Source organism: Amblyomma mixtum, chromosome 4 (genome assembly GCF_055824585.1).
Source record: "Amblyomma mixtum isolate Tamu chromosome 4, ASM5582458v1, whole genome shotgun sequence".
NCBI lineage: Eukaryota > Metazoa > Arthropoda > Arachnida > Ixodida > Ixodidae > Amblyomma > Amblyomma mixtum.
The window spans coordinates 10,389,875-10,411,602 of record NC_143015.1 but is presented as its reverse complement, the minus strand read 5'-3'; the positions used below and the strand labels follow the sequence as shown (position 1 = coordinate 10,411,602).

The 21,728-nt window shown below is 44.3% G+C and overlaps 1 protein-coding gene across 1 annotated transcript in view; it reads right to left on the bottom strand.

The window, feature by feature from the left end:
* Positions 1–15,284, bottom strand: part of LOC149345673 (4-vinylphenol methyltransferase 1-like) — a 33,799-nt gene extending 18,515 nt beyond the window's left edge. The window contains exons 1-2 of the mRNA XM_089585271.1: positions 15,031–15,284; positions 10,899–11,265 (exon numbers count right to left, since the gene is read on the bottom strand). Of these exons, the coding sequence (XP_089441397.1) occupies positions 10,899–11,265; positions 15,031–15,284 (621 nt within the window). The remainder of the gene's footprint in view (positions 1–10,898; positions 11,266–15,030) is intronic.
* Positions 15,285–21,728: the final 6,444 nt, after the last annotated feature.

The window sequence follows — 21,728 nt, the reverse complement described above, 5'->3', positions numbered from 1 at the left end:
CAAATCTTGCCGCCACTTGATTGAACCTTCCCAGTGGTTAAGGAAAGTTTTTGTCGTCACAACAGGTTTCCTGTAATCTTTTTAACCAAGAACTTGCAGTAACAACAAAAATTTTAAGGCGGAAGCATTTAATGCGTCATCGTTGTAAGCAGGAGTTGTCGACAGAAGTGTCCCGCTTTTCAACTGGTCGAAATGGTCGTGACGTCACAGTGCGCGAATTTCAAACGGGGCCAGCTGTACTTTGGCTAGTAACCATGAAACTAATTAAAGGGATGGTATAGTGTTGCTCCATGTAAGTGGGACTGAGTCTAGTTAATTAGTTAATTAACCGATTAGCCGAAATAACCTTTCTAGTCAGAGCAGATAAATGAATAACGAGTAGAAAATTCGTCGAGTTGGGGAATCGAGCCAGGGTCTCCGGAGTGCGAGACGAGCACGGTACCACTCCGCCATGCCGGCTCGATGGTTTGGAATGAACAAAGGCGCGTCTAGTGGATAAGGTGTCTTCGTTCACTCCCATCTAAAATTGTAAATTGTAAATTGGTTTTTTTGAGGAAACGAAATGGCGCAGTATCTGTCTCACAGATATCGGCGGACACCTGAACCGCGCCGTAAGGAAAAGGAGGAAGGTAGGAGTGAAAGAAGAAAGAGAGAAAGAGGTGCCGTAGTGGAGGTCTCCGGAAATAATTTCGACCACCTGGGGATCTTTATCGTGCACTGACATCGCACAGCACACGGGCGCCTCTTGCGTTTCGCCTCCATCGAAACGCGGCCGCCGCGGTCGGGTTCGAACCCGGGTACTCCGGCTCGGTAGACGAGCGCCTTACCACTGAGCCACCGCGGCTTCCTCCCTTCCCGTTACGGCGAGGTTCCCAGATACATTTTCTTTCCTCAAAAACCAAATTCCAAAATAAATTGAAAAAAAATTCCAAAAACTACAAAAAAAATCCCCTGTGCCCCTTGGTTTCTGTGGCTGTTGGCTTTTCTCATATTTATAACGAGCCCCTCATTCCACTTTCCTCGTCTGCTTAATTGCTTAACGAGGGCCTCGGTTCTGGCAGCCTTGATGCCTTAAGAAGCAAAGAGGGTTCTCACACAGCTTCCACCCTCGCCGTTCGATGACGTTCTACGTCACATCAGCGGTAACTCAGGACGTGCTACGTCCGCCGCTTAAGAACGTGGGTGGCGCTGGTGAACACTCCCAAGGTTAGGTTATTTGTAAACATAAATACCCCCGAAAGCAGAAGGTTTGACAGCCGTCGCCGTAGCTCAGCGGTAGAGCACCGGACGCGTAATTCGGAGGTCGTGGGTTCGGATCCCACCGGCGGCATGTGGTTGTTTTTTCTTCTGCTTTTCTAATCAATTTTCTTTAAGCGATAACATATTCAGTAATATAAATTGATCAACACCACAAAATAAATAAATAAAATTTAAAAAAATCCGCTGTGCCCCTTGGTTTCTGTGGCTGTTGGCTTCTCTCGTATTTATAACGAGCCCCTCATTCCCCTTTCCTCGTTTGCTAAATTACCGACGAGCAAGGCATAGAACCGAACGGGCGATGGCGTTCAATGGACTCCCTGGCAGCGTTGCAAGACGCTGTCGCATTTCACTCTTAGAGGTGAAGCTTACCATCTTAACAACACATCTGTGGCACAAGCAGCAACACTGCGCTTAAGGCTTTCGCCTCACCGCACTTTAGGTCAACAAATTGCCCCTCTGAATTTTTTGTAGTAATAACGGAAGTTTGTGTGGCTATTGCAGATATGCAGTACAGAACAGAAAGGTCAGAATCAAAGTCGAAGTCATTTTATTCAGGCAGCAGTAATAGATGCCTGCAGGTACCGCAAAAAAAAGACTACAGTACTGCTGAAAAATATTACAAAACAACGGAAAAACAACGGAAAAATCTGTCATTACGACAAAACGCGAAAACATTTTGTTATATTACTGACGCGATTATTTTTTTTTAACTAATTGTGACGTCAATTCCAAATAGGCGGGCTGTCGCCATTTTGAAGTGGATGGAGCTGATGCATAGCCCCTGGGATTCGCTTTAAAGATAGGCGCCGATACACGCACCTTTCTTTTAAGTTTATAGAAGCTCCGTATAAAGGCTTTTTGAGATTGTAAGGTGGTGCGCTATCGATACAGTTGGCAGTCGGCGGCAACCTTTTGCTGCGAACTGACTGCAATCTTTGTGTACGACAGGTAACTGCTTCCGACGGCCACCTGATACCATTATCCTGCGCATATCGTGGAAGAACTGGACAGCTCGGCGCAGCAAATCAGTCCACTTCGGGACAGCGTGACCGGAAGGACCATCACTGCCAGGCTTCCTGGAGGCGGCACTGCTGCCTCTAGACAGCTATAAAACCGTGGTTCACCTTCGCAGTCGGCGGCAACCTTTTGCTGCGAACTGACTGCAATCTTTGTGTACGACAGGTGAGCATTGTTGAAAACTCATCACTAGCCTTTTGTCTCGTTATGCCGCCGACTGCAATCTGTGCTGTTTGTACCTTGTCATACCGTGTGCTTTGCTACACCTGCTAATATTATTCTCGGCTGTTCACGATGGCACGTTGTGGGGTTTGTAATGAGGCTCTACCTACAGATGGAAAACGAACTGTTTGCTGCGAATGTAGCATTGGGCACCATCTCGGTGACTGCTCCGGTCTTTCCGAGAATACATTTTCATCCATGGGACCAGGAAAACGTGAAAAAATGGCGATGTCGCGTGTGTCGCGGGGAGTCACTTCCCGTGAAATCCAATGATAAGCCAACTGAAGAACCATCGGACGTTTTTAAAAAAGTGGCTGCGTTGGAAGAAAAATTGATGGTTGTTTCTGAACTGAAGATAAGCATAGATAGCCTCCTGGCTCTGCCGGCGCAACTCGAGAAGCTTGTCATGACAATTCATGGCCTGCAAACGACAGTTACTGAGGTTCAAACATCAGTAGAATTCTTGGCATCCAAATACGACACGCTCCTTGCGACTTGCAACGATGCCGTGCAGGCAACAGAGACGCTTGAGCAAAAGGTTGCATTTCTAGAAGGGACTATTGACGAACAGGCTTCGATGATTCACCGAGTTCAGTGGGAACTCAATGAAAGTGAACAGTACAGCCGTCTGTCCAATCTAGAAATAAGCGGACTGCCAGTTCAGCCACAGGAAGACCTGCGGGCTGAAGTTGCGCAGATGGCTGAAACACTTGAAGTGCGTGACTTCAACCAATCTGAGATAGCCTCCTTGCACCGTCTATCATCGAGACAAGGGAAGATTCCGGTCGTATTGGTCAGGTTTTCGTCCCCGAGCTTACGGGAGAAATGGCTGCAGGTAAAAAGCAAACTTAGGACGCTAAATGAGTCCCACAAGCTCTCCTCCGTTTTCTTCAATGAAAACTTGACCCGTATGAACAGTGAGCTGTTCTGGAAAGCTCGAATCCGAGGAAAGGAAAAATCTTTCAAATTTGTCTGGGTCAAGAATGGCAAAGTTTTCGCCAGAAAAGAAGTGGGGGCTTCCGTTATCAAAATCGCGTCTCTTTCAGACATTGAAAAAATGACGTAGGGAAATTCACTATTACTGCTATGGCTTCTTTTTCAAGTTTTGCCGTCTGTTTCCAATCGTTCCATCCAGTTTCTTTGAGTTCTCTTACAATTCTTCACATCAACATTAGAAGCATTCGAAAACACTGGAATCAATTTCTGGTAATCGCACAAGACCTTTACCAAGTAGTAGACGTATTTGCTTTCACAGAGGTAAATATTGCTGACAATATTACCTGCATGTTCAAGCTTCCGGGTTATACGGAGCATTTCCTTACCCGCCAAATGGGTAAGGGTGGAGGAATTGCTGTTTTCTTCAAGGATTCATTATCGGTTTCCAATATCAACATCTCCATCAACGCTGCAGAGGCAATGGGATTTGAAATTTCGTACAGCAACATTTCCAGTCATCTCCTTATCATATACCGACCACCGTCTGGAAACGTGGCTAATTTTATCACAGCATTGCATGACGTTTGTAAGCAAAGGTTTAGCCAAGGTAACCTATGCATAATGGGTGACTTGAATATTGATCTGTTAAAGCCTGAGAGAGCATCTGCACAAAGCTACCTAAATGCCCTTGCAGATCATGGTATAGAAACACTACTTTCAGATCCTACTAGAGAAGAGATCGTAAACAACAGTTTGTGTAAAACTTGCATAGACCACGTTAACGTACGCGCGTCGGACTTGTCTTATGTTATGGCAGCTGTCATTCGAAAGAAATTAGCGGATCATTACTTTACACTATGCCACTTTGCTAAGGTCGATTCTGCACAGAAACCTAATGATAGCAGGTGTGTTATGACTATACTAGATCGAAAACTATTTGACAGTAAGGTGTCATCCTTCGACTGGAACTCATTTATATCACGAAATAACAAAGATACCGCCTACGATAACTTTGTTTTGGTTCTTAAAAATTTTAAAGAATCCTGCAAAAAAAGTATCATTGTCAAAAAACGAAATAATAATTGCTTCTGGCTTACAGCTGACATTCTCGCAGTCATTAGATGCAAAGAAGCGCTGTGGTCAAAATGTCGCACTTCACCAAAAAATGCAAACTTACGAAATGAATTTCGGGCTGCTAGGAACAAAGTAACCGCTCTTCTTCGGTCCTCTAAAAGGCGTTACTATGCTAGCCAGTTTCGCAATTGCCACCATGACGTGGCCAAAACTTGGGCTATCGTGAACGAACTGCGTGGGCGTCAGCGTAGACCGGTCAAGGACGCAATAGAGCATAGTTTTGGTCACTTGACAACCTCTTTGGCAAATGATTTTAATAACTTTTTTTCTAAAGAACAGCGCATTGCCCGTGCCACATCACGTTCGCCGTTACTTCCTTCTTCTGTGATTGACTCAGCATTTCTTCCACACATAACAGAGCCAGATCTTTTCAGCATAATCTCCAGTCTACGGCATAACAAATCGGCTGGAATTGATGGAATATTTATCAGCGACCTTTCCAGAAACTTCCAAAGCTTGAAGTGTGTCCTTCTTTTTATGCTAAATGATATGATTGAAAGTGGCTTCTTACCATGCTCTCTTAAACAAGCGCGTGTTATACCACTTTACAAGGGTGGCAAAAGAAATGATATCTCGAATTATCGCCCAATATCTATCGTGTCGTGTATATCACAAATTTTAGAAAAACACGTCTTATGTACAATGTCAGCATTTTTGCTGAGGCATAACGTGCTTAGCCCACATCAATACGGATTTGTTGCTGGTTCTGGTACCCAAACGTGATTAGAAAAGATGTCGGATTCCGTTCATTCTAGTTTTGATCAAAATGAAGTGGCATTTGGTCTCTTTCTTGATGTCAGGAAATCATTTAATACTGTTCACCATGATATTCTCTGTGAACAGTTGTTTTGCTATGGTTTTCGTGGTCCTTTTCAAATGTTACTAAGAAATTATGTGTCTCAGCGATCTCAAATGGTGGAACTTGGACCTGTGCAAAGCAGAATTATAGACTTATATAGTGGTGTTCCCCAGGGATCCATCTTATCACCCCTCTTATTTAATCTCTATGTTAATGACCTCCCCAGCATTATAACTTCATCACAGATTTATCAATATGCAGATGACACCCTCCTCATCTCATCTAATACAGATTTTTCTTGCGCACTCCGTCAACTTCAACAGGACGCTACTAATCTATATGATTGGTTTCAATGTAACCTGATTGATATAAACCCCCAAAAAACTCATCTAGTGTGCTTTAGAAATGCACACAAGCCAATCCCGAAAAACGCTGCGGTTTTTTTGCACAGCTCCAGTTGCACTGCATGTTCTTGCTACCCCATTACATGTGTACCGTCCGTGAAATACCTTGGCATTTACTTTGACAGGGATTTATCCTGGAACACGCACATGGCACACCTCAGTAAGAAGCTCAGAGGCGTCGCATGCTTGCTCTATGCTCTAAGGGCCTACCTGCCATTTGCCATAAGACGTTTAATTGCACAGTCTTTGGGGTATTCTCTGCTGAGATATGGCATGTGCTGTTTCTTCAACTGTTCTGCAACATGGAAAAATAGGATAAACCGTATTCTCAAGAATATGGCTAAGAGTGTCATCTATTCAATACCCCATGAACAGCAAAGTGTATTCCTTTCTTCAGGTCTGCCTTCCTTTGACATTGTGTTCAAACAAGTCACTGTACTCAGATATTTCTGGAACTCTGAATTTCGGTTCCACAACGTTAAACCAATCCCATTAAGAAAAGTTTCTCGATATATCGTCCCTGCAGTGCGAACTCATTTTGGTATGTCTATGAGGTCATATTATATCCCATGTATATTCAATGAGATGCTTGATAATGTTTTCAACTTGAACACTCGCAGACAGTTACGTGATGCTATTGCCGAGCTTGAACAGCTCTAGTGCATATGTTTTAATGTACACAAAACAAAGAATTGATTTGGTAACACAGGTTGTTGCTGCTGCCGGACGGCGCCCTACAAGCCCAATTGAGGCTTGGCGCGTCCGCGTCTTGTATCGTTTCTTTGGTGTGAATAAAGTATTTATTATTATTATTATTATACAGGTTTATTTATTTATTTATTTCCTCAAAGGTCTCGGTTGAGACATTACATTATGGAGTGGACGGTATCTGGAAACAATGGTAAAAAATGTTAAGATGAAAGGTTGGCGATGCTCCGCTTGAATTCTAGTGGGTTGATGATAATGGCAACTTCGGTGGGCAGGTCATTCCAGTCTCGTGCAGGTAAAGTTCTTTTGGTCGCGAGTATCCCTTTAACTTTTCTACATTGTAAGCACCTGAAGTTCTGGTACGAGTGACTGAAGCATCAGCCATGAAAAGCCGAAAAAACTGCATCCTAGTTAATCCAGTTTTGTGATCTAGGTCGAAAACTTTTACTGACGGTCAACAATCAGAAAATTATCCTAAAAGCTTGAGATACATAGAAGCACCCATTGGGACCACAATGAGAATTATTTTTTTTGTGGCAAAAATAAGCTAACATTAATTAGCTAATTAGCCAATAAGCTAATTAGCGAAAAACTTCATTTGCACAGCGAACAGCCGAACTGGCACATGGTTTTTGATGATCAGAATTGTAAAAAGCGTTCTTAATGCCGCTTTCTTAGCCTTGGGGTGGCAGGGAACCGAGAGGCCGACAGGATAGCTCGAGGATACATTACTTTCCGAGCTTCCGACGAGACCGCGGAACTCGCGCCAGCACCCAGGGAATACTCGGCCATACTACAAAACTATAGAGGCAGAAGAATGCGATATCCCCCACCGCACAAATCTCTCAGCAGAGAGGAAGCTGTCACTTGGAGACAATTACAAACAGGCTCTTTCCCAAACATACATATACTAAACAAAATGCAGCCTACGATATACACGAACAAATGTCCCTGGTGCGACGAAAAACCTACACTATACCACATCACATGGGCCTGCCAAAACATACACGTGGTCCCCAAAATACAAAACCCGAGTGCGGAGCAGTGGGAGACTCTGCTGTCCAGCGACCGCTGTGAAGACCAACAAGGTCTGGTGCAGCGAACTCAACGGGCGGCAGTGGCCAGCGGAGCCCTGGACTGAGGGCTGCCGACCACTGATTAGAGGCGGACGACTTCGACAGAGAAGGCTCCTGGGGGTAGAACCAAGACGTCTCTGAAGATGCCCCCAAACCGCAGGAAAAACCATTAGTGTAAATAAAGTTTTCCCTTCCCTTCCTAGCCTTGATTAGATGCATCTAGCATAGCGGGCGACGCTGCCGCTTGCCGCGTACCGCCACTACGCACGCGTTGATTGCATTGCGCATTGTCGTGTTCATCAACTGCCATCTGCTCTCCAACTAACAAAGTCTTTCGACAGTAAAGAATCTATTAGAATTAGTCCACAATTTATCCCACAGCATAGACAGACGAAAACAAACCGATCTAATACTACGAAATTTTTTCGAAGACAGTTGGTCCGGTTAGGCATATTAAACTGATTAATAAACTGGAGTCGACACTAGGTTATGGCTCTATAGGTAACTGGATTAGCAACTACTTATCAGACAGAACAGAAAAATTCAGGGGGCACTTTGTATCTCTAAAGTGCTGCAAGGCGAAAGCCTTTCCTGGCGCACTGTTTGGCATTGATTTCTTTATTTTTATTTTCTTCTGTCGGTTTCTTGTCGGTTTTATTTTCTAATTTATTTTGATTTTATATATTTTTAACTTTTTATTTTTGACTTTTATTTTTAAATTTTTATTTCATTATTTTTATAATTTTAAATTTTTTGATGTTTATAAATGTTTTTATTTAATTTGCCTTCTTATTTCTATTTTTATAATTTTTATTCTCCTTTTTATTTTCCCTTATTTTTTTATTTCCGTGAGTGACCTCATAACTCCAAATCCGCGCACTCTGACGTCATAATCATTTCGACCAACCGAAAAGCGTGACACCTCTGCTGACAAGCTTCTGCTGACAACCTTCTGTCGACAACCTTCCGTCGACAACGATGAGGAATTAAAGGCTTTCGGCGTAACATTTGCTGAAATTGTTGATCAAGCCTCCCATATAGTGAATGTTGTGTCTGGTGTACCCCAGGGTTGCGTCTTGGCGCCTGTTCTCTTCCTAGTTTGCATAAATGGTCTAGCGACTAATCTGAACGTTAATATACGACAGTTAGTAGATGACTGCATGCATTACTGGGAAATTAATACTACAGACGAATATGAAGCCCTTAACAACGCACTAGAAACTATATCTAAATGGTGCGCCGAATGGCAGATGACACTTAACGCAACTAAATCTGCTATTAAGACAATTTATAGGAAGAAGCTAACCCCGACTTTAAGTACACTACAAATGACACACAGCTTACTGCAGTAATTGAGCACAAATATCGTGGCGGATAGCCCACAGCCTCAGGTGGAATGCTTACATGGATGAACAGCTTTCGACAGCTCTAAAACGACTCCTTTTCATTAGACGACGTTTCAGATTAGGCCATTATGAAACTAAACTATTAGATTACAATGATTTGGTTAGATCTCTTCTCGAATATGCTAGCGTCGCTTGGTTTCCTTGTACTAATCAAGATATAACTAAATTTGAAGCAGGTCACAGAAAAGCAGTCAGATTCTTGTTTAACAAATAAAAATAACTGATTAGGCTAGTGAAATAATTAGAGCAGAATGAATGAAATCATTGCAGACACGCGCTAAATTCGCGCTGCTAAAACTCATGTTTCAGCTAATAATCGACATGTAAACCTGGACACTACTAAATATATTTATATTTCCGAAGCAATATCCACGCGTCATAAACATTCAAATGCGTTAAAAGCGCACGGAAGAGGAATCTGAACTCGTATTTTTACCGCTGGAACTCGATCTACACGTTGCTAGCATTCTTAGAAACTTCGAATTATTGCCCTGTGCGGCGATTTCTCTAACACAAATCGGATTAAACGCCCAGCTCCGGCATTTTTTTCTGAATTCCCCGCAGACGCTGGTACGAGTCCGCCAACCTTTCAACCAGTCCCGTCGCGGCGTGCCGCTCTGCCATCGGTGGAGTGATACGTAGTGATCGGCGAAAGCAAAGAGTCCACGCGTATTTTTATTTCCATGGGCTTATTTGCAGCTATGTAGTCTCTGACTAGATCTATTTGTTCAAGGAAACTTAAAAAACAAAATAAAAGCAAAAGCAAAGCCGCCAGCGACTGCCTGAAAGGCACTCCACGCGTTGGTCGACTCCTCCCACCGTATGCGGGAAATTAAAAAAAAAAAAAAGCCGGGAGCCGGACGTCAATCCGATTTGAATGAGGGAAATCGGCCCCACTGGGCATTAATTCAAAGTTTCTAAGAATGCTCGGAACGTGTACATCGAGTTCATGCGGCAAAAAGACGAGTTCGGATTCCTCCTCAGTGCACCTTTAAGTATCATTTTCTTGCTGACTGCTTCAAATACTCATTTTTCCCACTAGCAATCATAGAATGGAAAACCCTTATTTGACAGAATTTAATATTGATGCTTACAGTATGTGGCGGTATTAATTAGTCACTTCCCGACTGCTTCTCTTCTGTTATTATTATACCCATGATTATGTAGATTTCTTAAACGTTTAAACTCTTTATTCCACCAATGCTTCGGCACAAAAACAACCACGTATCCCATGTTAACGCATCTGCAGTATACGTTCACAATATTTATTGTTTACTTATTGTCCGTGTATTCTAAAAAGTAGCGTTTCTTCTACATTTTGTTATTCTGTGTGTAATGCTCCCGGCAATAACCTCATTTCATGTACTATTACATTGTTTACGTCATAATTTTGTTGTATTTACGTGTATTTGCGTTTTACCATTTGTTGTTTTTTTAAGGTGCTGACCAGTTGTATATTGTGATTAATACTAGACCCATGTCTCGTTGAATTAACTATGCCCTTCTGCTACGACCTCAATTAAACTTAGCACTACGCATAAATAAAATAAATACATAAATCCTCCAATGGTTTCTTTGCTGCCCAACAGCGAATAGCAGAGCGTTTACAAAGAATGAGAAGTGAAAAGTGCTCATTCCCATCATTTCTAGGGCGCAATGTATTAGCGCTGCCGTTCTTGAACACATGCAACCGCACTTAGAATCACCTTGAGCCAAATAAATATTGTAAAGTCCCCCCGTCCCCCCCCCCCCCCCCTGCTTTTTTTTACACCTAAAGTTAACAGCACACAAAGAATTCACTGTCTCCCCCGAATGTGTGTTGCAACACACCTCAAAGGTGAAACCTTGTTAGCTGAGAGACGAAACGAGGGACGAAACCGGAAGTTTGAGCCGTGTACCCTCAAGAGATGAAATCCCGACACTTTTTGTCACTCACGTCGGCGTACTTGGCCCATCTGGGCGAATCCAGCATGGCCTCGAAGACGTCCTGCACGATGAGGTTCGTGGTGAACACGAGGAAGCACTCCCCGCCAGGAGCGAGCAGCTTCTCGATGTTCCGCATGGCGTGCCGCTGGTCGCCCATCCACTGCAGCGCCAGGAAGGAGTGGACCCTCTGGAAGCGGCCCTGCTCCCGCACAAACTCGGCAACGTCCTCGTCCACCAGCAGGTCCAGGTATCGGTAGTCGATGCGGGGATCGGAGCGGTGCTCGCGGGCGAATGTGAGCATGCTCTTCGAGATGTCCACCGCTACGAGCCTCTTGCACCAGGGCGGCAGCCGAGGCAGCAGGTACCTCAGGGTGAAACTGCAAAATCGAAGTGCTCTCTTAACGGTATCTGCAAGCGGTTCACTTGGCCAGATGTCGAGCTACGCTTGAGCAGAGAAATCTGCTGGTGTTATGGCTTAAGCAGCACTTTTTTGAGAATTTCACGATATTCAAGGATTCAAATCTATGTAGGCTGTAGGCAAAGCGTGCCAAGTGTTTTTGCACTTGCATTTAAAATAGTTACGTAATCGACGATTGATATTTTTGCTTCTCCTCAATGCACCGGAGGCGTGCAGGAAAACTCAGCGTGACGTCACGGAAGGTATGATTTCAAATTACCGCTGTCGTCAGCCACACCCAGCCCTGAAGCGTTAGACGCTGCCAAACAACTCTCGGCACTGTTTGCCTTTGGTGGCGTTGGCTTTTTTCCTTCAAAGCAGGCGTTTGTGCGTTGGAAATGTACTGATACCTTCGACGACGTCATCATGCGCCCCCACTTGGCGTTGTGCTCTGCGGAGAAGCTTGAAGGGCGTCCGGATTTTAATCGGTGATTACATCACTATTTCAAGCGCTAGCCCAAAAAGACTTCGCATGCTTTACCTTCAAGTTTCACACATTCGACCCTCTTAAGCTCGTTGATTTCTAAAGCCTATGCAGTTTCCCTTTAATCAAGAGGCAGTGTCATATCGTTATCGCTTCTTTTTCAAACCACCGCGAGAACAAGATGCGGTGGCAGCGGTTCATTCGTTTTCGTTTAATGTTTTCAGCGAGAGCTGTACGGACAAGGCTTGACGAAATCACTTCGTCGTAGTCGTCGTCCGTACTCTCCCTCTCGCTCCTCTTTCTCGCTGCGCCTGTCAAGGCGGACGACCTTCTTGTATGAACTATTCCTGGCCTCGCGGGACCATGCTGGTCCTACACACCTATCTGCACAGTTCCCTGACAGTCACTGGATCCGTCTACTGCATTAAAAAGGCATTCGTTAGTGCTTATCCGTGGCTGTAATGCGAGCGACTAGGCGTAAACGCGACATTCCAGACGTTTTTCCAGAGTTACTGCACACTCCTACTAGCATGAGCGGTACCCGCCACCCCAGCTGTGTCCGAAATTCCAATACCACAGGGGCGACGTCCGGTCTATTTTTTCCCATTATCACGCTCCTGAGCTTAGAACCGAAAAAGGAAGGCTTCGGATGCCACCCTTCTTGTTTCAAATTCATGTCTTGGCGGTGCCACAATCTAGACACCCCAGTTTTTCCTTTCATACCAAACGCGGACCACAGTCTGCTGTCCTAGACCCGCGACATGGCGCCATGAGATACGCCGTCCGCAAGCGAATCGGCGGATTAATATTGGCAATGTGAGTCTCCTTTTATTGCTTTTTATGGGTTAGTTGGTTTACGCGTTCAAGGCGAGGCTGCCTTAACGTATTCGTAACGAAGACGAAGGAGAGACGGGTGGATGGCCGGGGAAGAGGGACCATGGAGGGCTTGAAGGAAAAAGGGGGCAAACAGTCTGGCTCGCAAGCTTACAATCCAAGCGCATCCTTACCCGTGTCGCACCCCTTTAATATTAAACAATAGTACATGGCTAGAAATCCTAAGACTGAACCGAAGGAATCATTCCCCTCCATATATTAAACGCACCACACAAGAAGCAACACGCTGGAGGCGAACGCAGACAAGCACCTTCCCTACCCTGTACTTGTACAGCCTCATCCACCTTACCAGATGCCACCGAAGCTGTCCTTAGTGCGGCGGTAAACACACGCTATTTCACATTTCGTCGAGTTGCGTGAGAAAACAATCCCACTTAAGAACATCACAGGCATCATACGACCAGTTGGATGCAGCCTTGGCCAGCAACGGTCTGCAGAATCAACGTCAGACCATCCGACGTGTCCAGCCTTCAGCGCAAGCCACCGGAGTTCTGAGCTAAGGAATCTGCCCACCTGACTCGTCCAATGTTTAAATAAAACCGATAAAGTTTATGCACTATATATGTGTATCTGCCGGAGAGAAAAAGCGGACGAATGAGTCAACGCGTCTTCCGTCGCTGTATCTGAAGAAGAGAAACTCTGTTTTTTGACACGCGCGCACTGGTCTTGGAGGCAAGGAGGATGATACTGCCTTAGCCGAAATTATCCGCACCACTGCTTTCATATTTTTGTGCATGGTCCATTACACCCTCGAATCAGTCCAGAATCGCGCAGCTAGATTTATTTCTTCGGACTACTCGTATCTCACCAGCGTCACTGCACTTAAATCTCAGGCTAATCTTACTAATCTCTAGTCCAGACGTTGCATCTTTAGGCTCTGGCTATTTCATCAATTTTATCACAGCCCTCTTGATGTTTCAGCTATCTTGCCAGCTCATCGCTTATCAAGCCGTACCAACCATCCCAAAGCAGTCTACCCTCCCCCAGCACAGTCTGCAGCTCATCTGCGCTCATTCTTCGTGCAAACTGCTCGAGACTGGAACAGCCTGCCAATCGACTCAGTGCGCCACTCCGATCCACTGCACTTCAAGGCTGCCATCCAATCTCTCATTAGCGGAACATTCAGCCCATCCCTCATTTAATACCCCATTCCTGGGGCATTTCAGGTGTTGATAATAAATAAATAAATATACATACCGCAAGCCGGGGAACGGCTGCATGTGGTGATTCAGCGGTGTGTTGTGTCGTTATGGCTGTCTTCTTCTTCAATAGAGTATGGGATGGTAGAATAGATTTAAGGTCATGAAGCGGCGCATGGGCTATGAGAAACGTCGTCGAGGAGGGCTCAACCCGCTGGAATTTTTTAACGTGCACTGACATCGCACAGCAAATGAACGTCTTTTGCATTTCCTCTCGATTGGAACGCGGCCGCCGCGGCCGGGGTCGAAACCCGCGCGTTCGGACTTAGCAGCCGAGAGCTCTCTCCGATGAGCTACCGCGACGGTGCTCTTTAAAAAGAATAATTTAAAGCGGGCTTCCCAGTGCAAAAGCATTCAATCAAGCGTGATATTAATGGATTTTGTTTTCATACCTTTGTCATCATGTTTTGCCTTCTGATACTTTTATAATTTTTTCCTTTAAGCCAATGTTCGTTATCTCTCCACCCTCCCCATCCCTAGGATTCCCGATTACCGAGCTGGCATATTTCTTTTCATAGTTTTGGAGCTCAACCGGCTCATCTGCTTTAGCAGCCATCATGCCTAGACAAGATTCCTGCTTCCCATGCAAACGCCCATTTCACTTCATGTCCTCCTTCTCACTCGGCATTCTTCCTCAGAGTGCAGGCCCTATATGAACTCTGCGAATGGTCAAAGCTTTGCCCATACGAAGTCAAGCACCCTTGTAGAAACGCTGGAGTGCACCCTGAAGCTTTCCCTTGCGTTCTTCACTTTGTGTGTGAGAAGAAACCTCCTGTCTGCGTACTCTGTACCAAGGTGTGGAATTAAGAGACACGATGAGAGCGGAGTGGGTCAAGGAACAAAAGCGAGTAATTTAGCTACATTCTAGCCGTGGTCACGAAAAAGAAATAGGCATGGGCAAGTTATGGAATGCTAAGGTGAGCTAACCGATGAACGTTAAGGGCAACGGAGTAGATTCCGAAAGAGTTCAAGCGCTGTAGGGGTGCCAGAAAGTTAGGTGGATGAATAAAATTAAGGAAGGTTTTGGGGTAAAGTGGCCACAGCTGGCGTATAGAGAGGAATAATTGTAGGAATATGGGGGAGGCCTTCGATGTGCAACAGACGTAGTTGAGCTGGTAATCATCGCAGCGGCGGTACCAGAGTGCAGACGATGAACAAGTAACCCTACCTGCCCGGCCCACAACCGATGTCGAGGAACTGGCTTCGGTCTTTCTCGCCACCGTGGCGTTGTGCTTTGTCAGTTAAGAGGTCAGTGATATCCAGGAACGCCGGCAGAAAGGCGTCCAAGATGGCCGCGATGGAGGGTTCCGCGGGTTCCACAGCAGCATCATACAGCTCCACGCACTTTCCCAGGCTGTATATGTCTGTCAGGCAGCTGGCAGCAGCGGCGTCCGCGCGGCTTTCTGGCGCTGGTGTGCTCATGCTGAGGATAAAGCATGGGGGAAAAAACTGGTTCGGTTTGCTTTCCATTTAAAGCGCAGATCTCGACGTAGTGATACAACAGAACCTGCCCGCTCTTTCCAGCGGCTCTTGCTGTTCTTATTGTATTTATGTGCTGCCTAGATTTCTTAATGGTCCTGTTTTATTTTTACTTTCTCGTTGTTAATTTATACGTACACACCGGATTCTTTTTGTCTTGCGAGCTAGCATCCTCATCACATCTTTCCCGCCTCTTTGCATTCACTTATTTATTTATTTATTTATTTATTTATTTATTTATTTATTTATTTATTTATTTATTTATTTATTTATTCATTCAAAGTACCCCCAAAGGCCCTCATTTGAGGGGCGTACATGGGCGGGGGGGGGGGGGGGGGGGGGGGTGGAAGTTAGTAAAAAGCATTGATTCAAGGTTAAATTAATGCGCTAGAATAAAATAGAAATCTCAAATATTAATGAAAAATAGGCATCCACATGCATGCTTTTGTACTGTTGTTCCTGTGCTACCGCATTCGTTTCTGTGTCGATAATATTTTGATGTATTGGTACGTATATTTATGTGTTGCGCTCACATATGTATATTTATGTAATGCCTTCCCTTTCACTATGCGTTATCCTCCTTTGAGGGCCTTTAGGGGTACTTTGAATAAATAAATAGCTGACATCATCGGGGTAAAAATACGGACATTCGAACCTTCTCGCGGACGTTTCTGAGATGCATTAAAGCCGCGCATTGTTCGTTACATGTAAGCTACCATGCTTGATTTGTTCAAACTGCGCAGTGAGTAAATCAGCACTGTTTATAAACATATTGCAAAAAACAATCATGATTAAAAAAATAGGTTCCATAAGGAGTGCATGGTACAACTTTCGTTGTGATGCACTCATATCCCGTTTGGCAAGTAAACGCACTCCTTAAGCCTGCGAAATTTCATCTCGCTGGGTGCATCACGACGGTGACAATTTCCATTTCAATACAAATGATGTATCAATGCGATTTTAACACTAACATATTAAGCACTACGTACTAACGCACGAGTTTCAGGTGTCAGTGGTGGTTTGGCATGAGTGTACCGAACTCGCACGTTAGTACATAATTTGTCTCGGTGCATCATGGTTCAAGAATACACAAAGTCTAATCAGCAGTAGGAAACAAATTTTTTAAATATTTGGACTGATGCCGATGTGGGTAGTCAGCGGTCTAATAGATACAAGTCAGCCGTTATAGGAGCACGGAGGATGAACTGTTCTTCATTGCTTGCATATGAAGAAAAGGTCGCCTGAACATAAATTTATAATTTATAGCCTATTTTATTACACTTGGTTCAGAGTCCAAGCCAATTTACTTTAATTCAATTTATTTACATATTTACGCAGGAAGCGATCTCAAAGTTAAAAAACTGTCAGGGGACGTCCTGTACATTATTTGGATGAACATTTTATAAAAGTTTATGAAAGGCAGCAGCAACTCAGTGCTAAAACACGTTCGAAATAGAGTGTGATTGATTATTATCGAATAACAGATTTATTGCCTTCAAGTTAAGAGCTGCTTGTTTGGTTTGGTTTATAGGGTTTAACTCCCAAAGCGGCCATGACGGACGCCGTAGTGGAGGGCTCCGGATGATTTCGACCAACTTCGGTTATTTACCGTGCACTCGTGTCGCATAGCACACGGGTCTCTAGAATTTCGCCTCGATCGAAACACGACGGCCGCGGCCGGGATCGAACCCGTGTCTTTCCGGTCGGCAGCCGAGCGCCGTAACCACCGAGCCACTGCTGCGGCTCGAAGTTAGTTACTGCGTCGACGCACAATACATGCTTGATGGATAAAAACAGTGAAACTAAGAACACGAAAAAGAAGGACTACAACTAGTAGAAACAAATATTTGAGATCAAAGTGAGTACACAAAACAACAGCAATAAGGATAAAACCAAGAAAAAAATTACACTATTACATCACTTTATGCTAGTGCAATCAGCAATTTTTTTCATGAATATCAGAGATGTTGCGAATGGTTTATATGTTTGGGTAACCGGTTGCAGAAAGTTATGAGCATGAAATTAGCCGTTAATTGACCATAATTTGTTTTGATCTTGGGTAGAAGCAAGTTTACGTTAGCAATGAGCCTCGTATTAAAAATTAGGGCATCTTAGACGAGCATTAACCCAGGCGCCAAAGGAGACCAGGCTACTAAGGTATAAGTCCTTTATCCGTACATTTCTTGACTATGCTTTTTTTGTGTGGAATCCCTACAAGCTAACACAGGTTGAGAAAATTGAGGCCATCCAAAGGAAGTCAGTTCGCGTCATATGTAGTTAATATCGCCGTAATTATTCACCCTCTTCGGCCCTGAAATCAATACAAATAACTTCCGTCGCCACTCCCCGGTGACTAGAATCCTTAAAATTTTTGCACTGTGTCTTTCATTACCACTACCGATTCTCAAGCGGCAAGTATACCACACAAGTGCCATACAATAGTCAACAAGAAGTTATCATAATCTTCATCTCGCAACTTACTTTGCTCGTACTAATGTGCTTAAATACAGTTTCTTTAGGCGTGCCATTCAACATAGGAATACATTGCCCGGTTCAGTGCGCTCCCTCCAATAGACAGATTTTTGCATGCCATAGCTGACTGATAATCTCTTTATTTACTGTTCTCACGCTCCCAATTTGTGCAGTGTTTTTATGTTTTCAACTTGGGTGTTCTAATTTTTGCTAGCATGTCATAATTTTGACTGTATCTAAGATGTTTTGTATATTCCCACTCCTGCGAAAGCCCCTGTAGGGGCTGCAGTATGTAGAAACAACTCAAAAATATAAATTAGCTAAAGAAAGCGCTTTTATGAAGTTTAGAGGGATTACATAATTTAAGAGTTCGAAATTAACAATGCTAGCTTATGCCTGAAGAGATATCGCCATGACAGTCTACATAAATCAGTAAAGAGAGACGCCGCATGTGTAGTGCTTTATTTTACAGCTTTTGGAGGTCTTGAAGGCCGTAGTGTTTACCTCATGATGAAAAACAATGCTGTAGTTGACTCTGAATGAACACGTTGTAAAGAGTTACTATATGTAGGGGAAAGCAAAACCGAGTTTTTACTAAAGGCCTTGTTCCGAACTCAACTTTTCTGGAAGCATGTTTTGCACGCAGATCAAACTTAAGATGAGTATCCAGAACAACTACCAGAAACATAACTTCTTGTGCAAGTGGTAAACTTTTAGACTGTAATAGAACTGAAATGTCAGTAGTAAGTTGAGGGCTATGTAATGACATGAATTTCGTCTTTGAGAGTTTAATATGAAGGTGACTCCGTGCACACGAAGTGGGCAAATCATATAAATTCATGTTTGCCTGACATATTAATGTGCTGAGACAACGGCTTCCTGTGTGTATGACTGTGGCGCTAGCAAAAACATTATGATTGAAAAACTAAGATATTTAGTGAGATCATTAATGCATTACATGAACAATAGCTTGCCAAGGATTGAGCCTTGCGGTACTCCTCTGGCTACAAGACTAGGCTGAGTTCTGTCAGACAAATAGCTACGAAAAAGCGATAATGGCGGAATACGTACACAAAAGGAGTGACGTTTTCGAAGAAAAATGTCACGAGTTTGTCAGTTGTCTATAAATACTGTCCCACAATATGTCCGCTATCAAAAGCAAGTTTAATTTGACCTGCAAAGTCATCACCATCAGCCTCACTAAACCCACTGCACAGCAAAGGCCTCTCCCACGTCTCTCCAATTAACCCTGTCTTTTGCCAGCTGCACCCGCCGTGTCACCGCAAACTTGTTAATCTCATCGGCCCACCTAACTTTCTGCCGCCCCCTGCTACGCGTGCTTTCTCTTGGAATGCACTCCGTTACCCTTATGGACCAGCGGTTATCTTGCCTTCGCATTACATGCCCTGCCCAAGCCCACTTCTTCCATTTTATTTCGACTAGGATGTCATTAACCCGCGTTTGTTCCCTGACCCATTCCGCCCGCTTGCGGTCTCTTAAAGTTACACCTATCATTTTTCTTTCCATATCTCGCTCCGTTGTCCTCAGCTTAAGCTGAACCCTTTTTGTGAGCCTCCACCTTTCTGCTTCATAGGTGAGTGTCGGTAAGATAGAGCTGTTGTGTACTTTTCTCTTGAGGGATATTGGTAAACTAGGATTCATGATCTGAGAGAACCTGCCATATGCGCTCCACCTTATTCTTATTCTTCTAGTTATTTCTGTCTCATGATCCCGTTCAGCGGTCACTACCTGCCCTAAGTAGACATATTTCCTTACTACTTCCAGCACCTCACTACTAATTCTGAACTGGTGTTCCCTTCCGAGACTGTTGAACATTACTGTGGTTTTCTGCTCATCAATTTTTAGACCCACTGTTATGCTCTGCCTGTCTGATTGGTCATGCTTTGGAATTCATCCTATGAATGGCTTAGCAAGGAAATATCAGTGAATCGCAGGTGACGAGGACATTCTCTATTGACTGTTGTCCTCAAGTGTTCCCAACCCAGGTCTCTGAACGCCGTCTATAAAGAGGCAGCGCATAAGATTGGAGAGATCGTGTTCCCCTAAAAGGCGTCCTTCCTATTGTAATTTTTTTGCGGTGTTTATGTAGGACTAGGGTGGATATGCAGGCGTTGTAGATATTTTGTGGTAGTTTTTCATGAGGCTCTTCTGCGCTGTGTTTCCTTCGTACCTTTATGACTACTGATTTTTCGTCTGGGTAATATGCTTTTTCGTAATCTATGAAGGCAATATGGAAGGGTTTATATTCGGCGTTTATCTCTATCTCCTGACTGAGAGCCTAACATGAACTATTGTAGAGTAGCCTGCACGAAAGCCTCCCTGGTCATTTGATTAACTGAAGTCTAAGGGTAAGTAAGGGCTTTCTTAAGTGTAACGCAGTGGATTCCAAGAGAAGGCAAGAGTAGCAGGGGGCGGCAGAAAGTCAGGTGGGCGGATGAGTTTAAGAAGTTTGCGAGGATACGGTGGCCGCAGCTTGCAAAGGACAATGTTAGTTTGAGAGACACGGGAAAGGCCTTTGCCCTGCACTGGGCATAGTGTGGCTGACAATGGTGATGATGAAGATAGTCTGGATTCTATTAGCAATTACCGTAGCAAATGCTCTGTAGGTAACGGAGAGTAAGCTACGCTCGAGGTCATAAGGTATTGTGTATAATGGGTGGCTAGTTTTTGTAGCCCGATGTCGTCACCGTCGTTCAACTAATGTGCGTTTACTTGATCCTCATCAGGTGCTTTTGCTCTCTGTATTTCTCCTAAGGCTTTCTTTACTTCTTTCGTCAAGGAAGGCGTGTCCAACTGCTTTACTACTCTATCTCTCTTTCTCATTAACATCCTGATGACATATCTATGTAAATTTGTGCACAACACATTAGCCAGTCTAATTGCCTTATCCGCATTGCTAATGGCATTCCCTCGTTGTCTGTATGCGCATACATCTGATTTTTGTCTATGCCTGTTTTCCTCTTCACCGCTTTTAGGCTATCTCCGTATTTTAGAGCATGTTCGATTCTCTTCATACTATGCTTCCTTATATCGGTTACTTTACGATTATTACCGGTTACCTCCCGCTTTACCAGTTCTATTTCGTCTGCGGGGTTAGTGGCTTTAATGCTTTGGTGTTTCTTAATCAGGCCTTTCGTCTCTTAAGAGAGCCTGCCGGTATCTATTTTACCACCCTGCTTCCTATGTCTACTGTGCACCCCGTAATGAAAGCTGTGAGATTATCATTGATTGCTTAAACATTACCGCCGTCGTTGTCGGTTAAAGCCTTATACCTGTTCTACCTTCTCTTACGGCTAACTCGTTGATGGGGTTCTTCCTGACTAGTTTCGTCCGTTCCCACTTCAAGTCTAGGCTAATTCGAGAGCTTACCGCCCTGTGATCTTTATATCGCACCTTTCCGGGGACCTCCACGTGGTGCACGATGCCAGGGTGAGTGCACAAGTCAAGTTCATTTTTAGTCTCGCCATTGGTGTTTTTCTACGTCCCCTTCTTGTTCTCCCGTTTGCGGAAGAAGGTACACAAGATCTGTAAATTATTCCTCATTGCGAACTCTACTAATAACTCCCCCCTTCTATTCCTAGAGCTTATGTCATGGTCGCCCACTCTGCTTCTTGCCTGCCTTAGAATTGAAGCCACCCCTCACACAGTGTTCTGCATTTTTGCTTTGCTCATTGCCATTTCCACGTCTTCACATAAGCTTGACGATCTATTCATTATGTTCGGAGCGGTGGTTCGGGGGTTATGACTGACCCGAAAGATGCCGGTTCGAATTTCGGTCCCTGCCGCGACGGTTGCATTTCCATGGAAGCGCTAGAGGGCCGTCTTCTGTGCGATGTCAGTGCGATGCTTGTGACGCGAGATGTCACCACAGTTGTCTCGAATGATTGCAGCCGC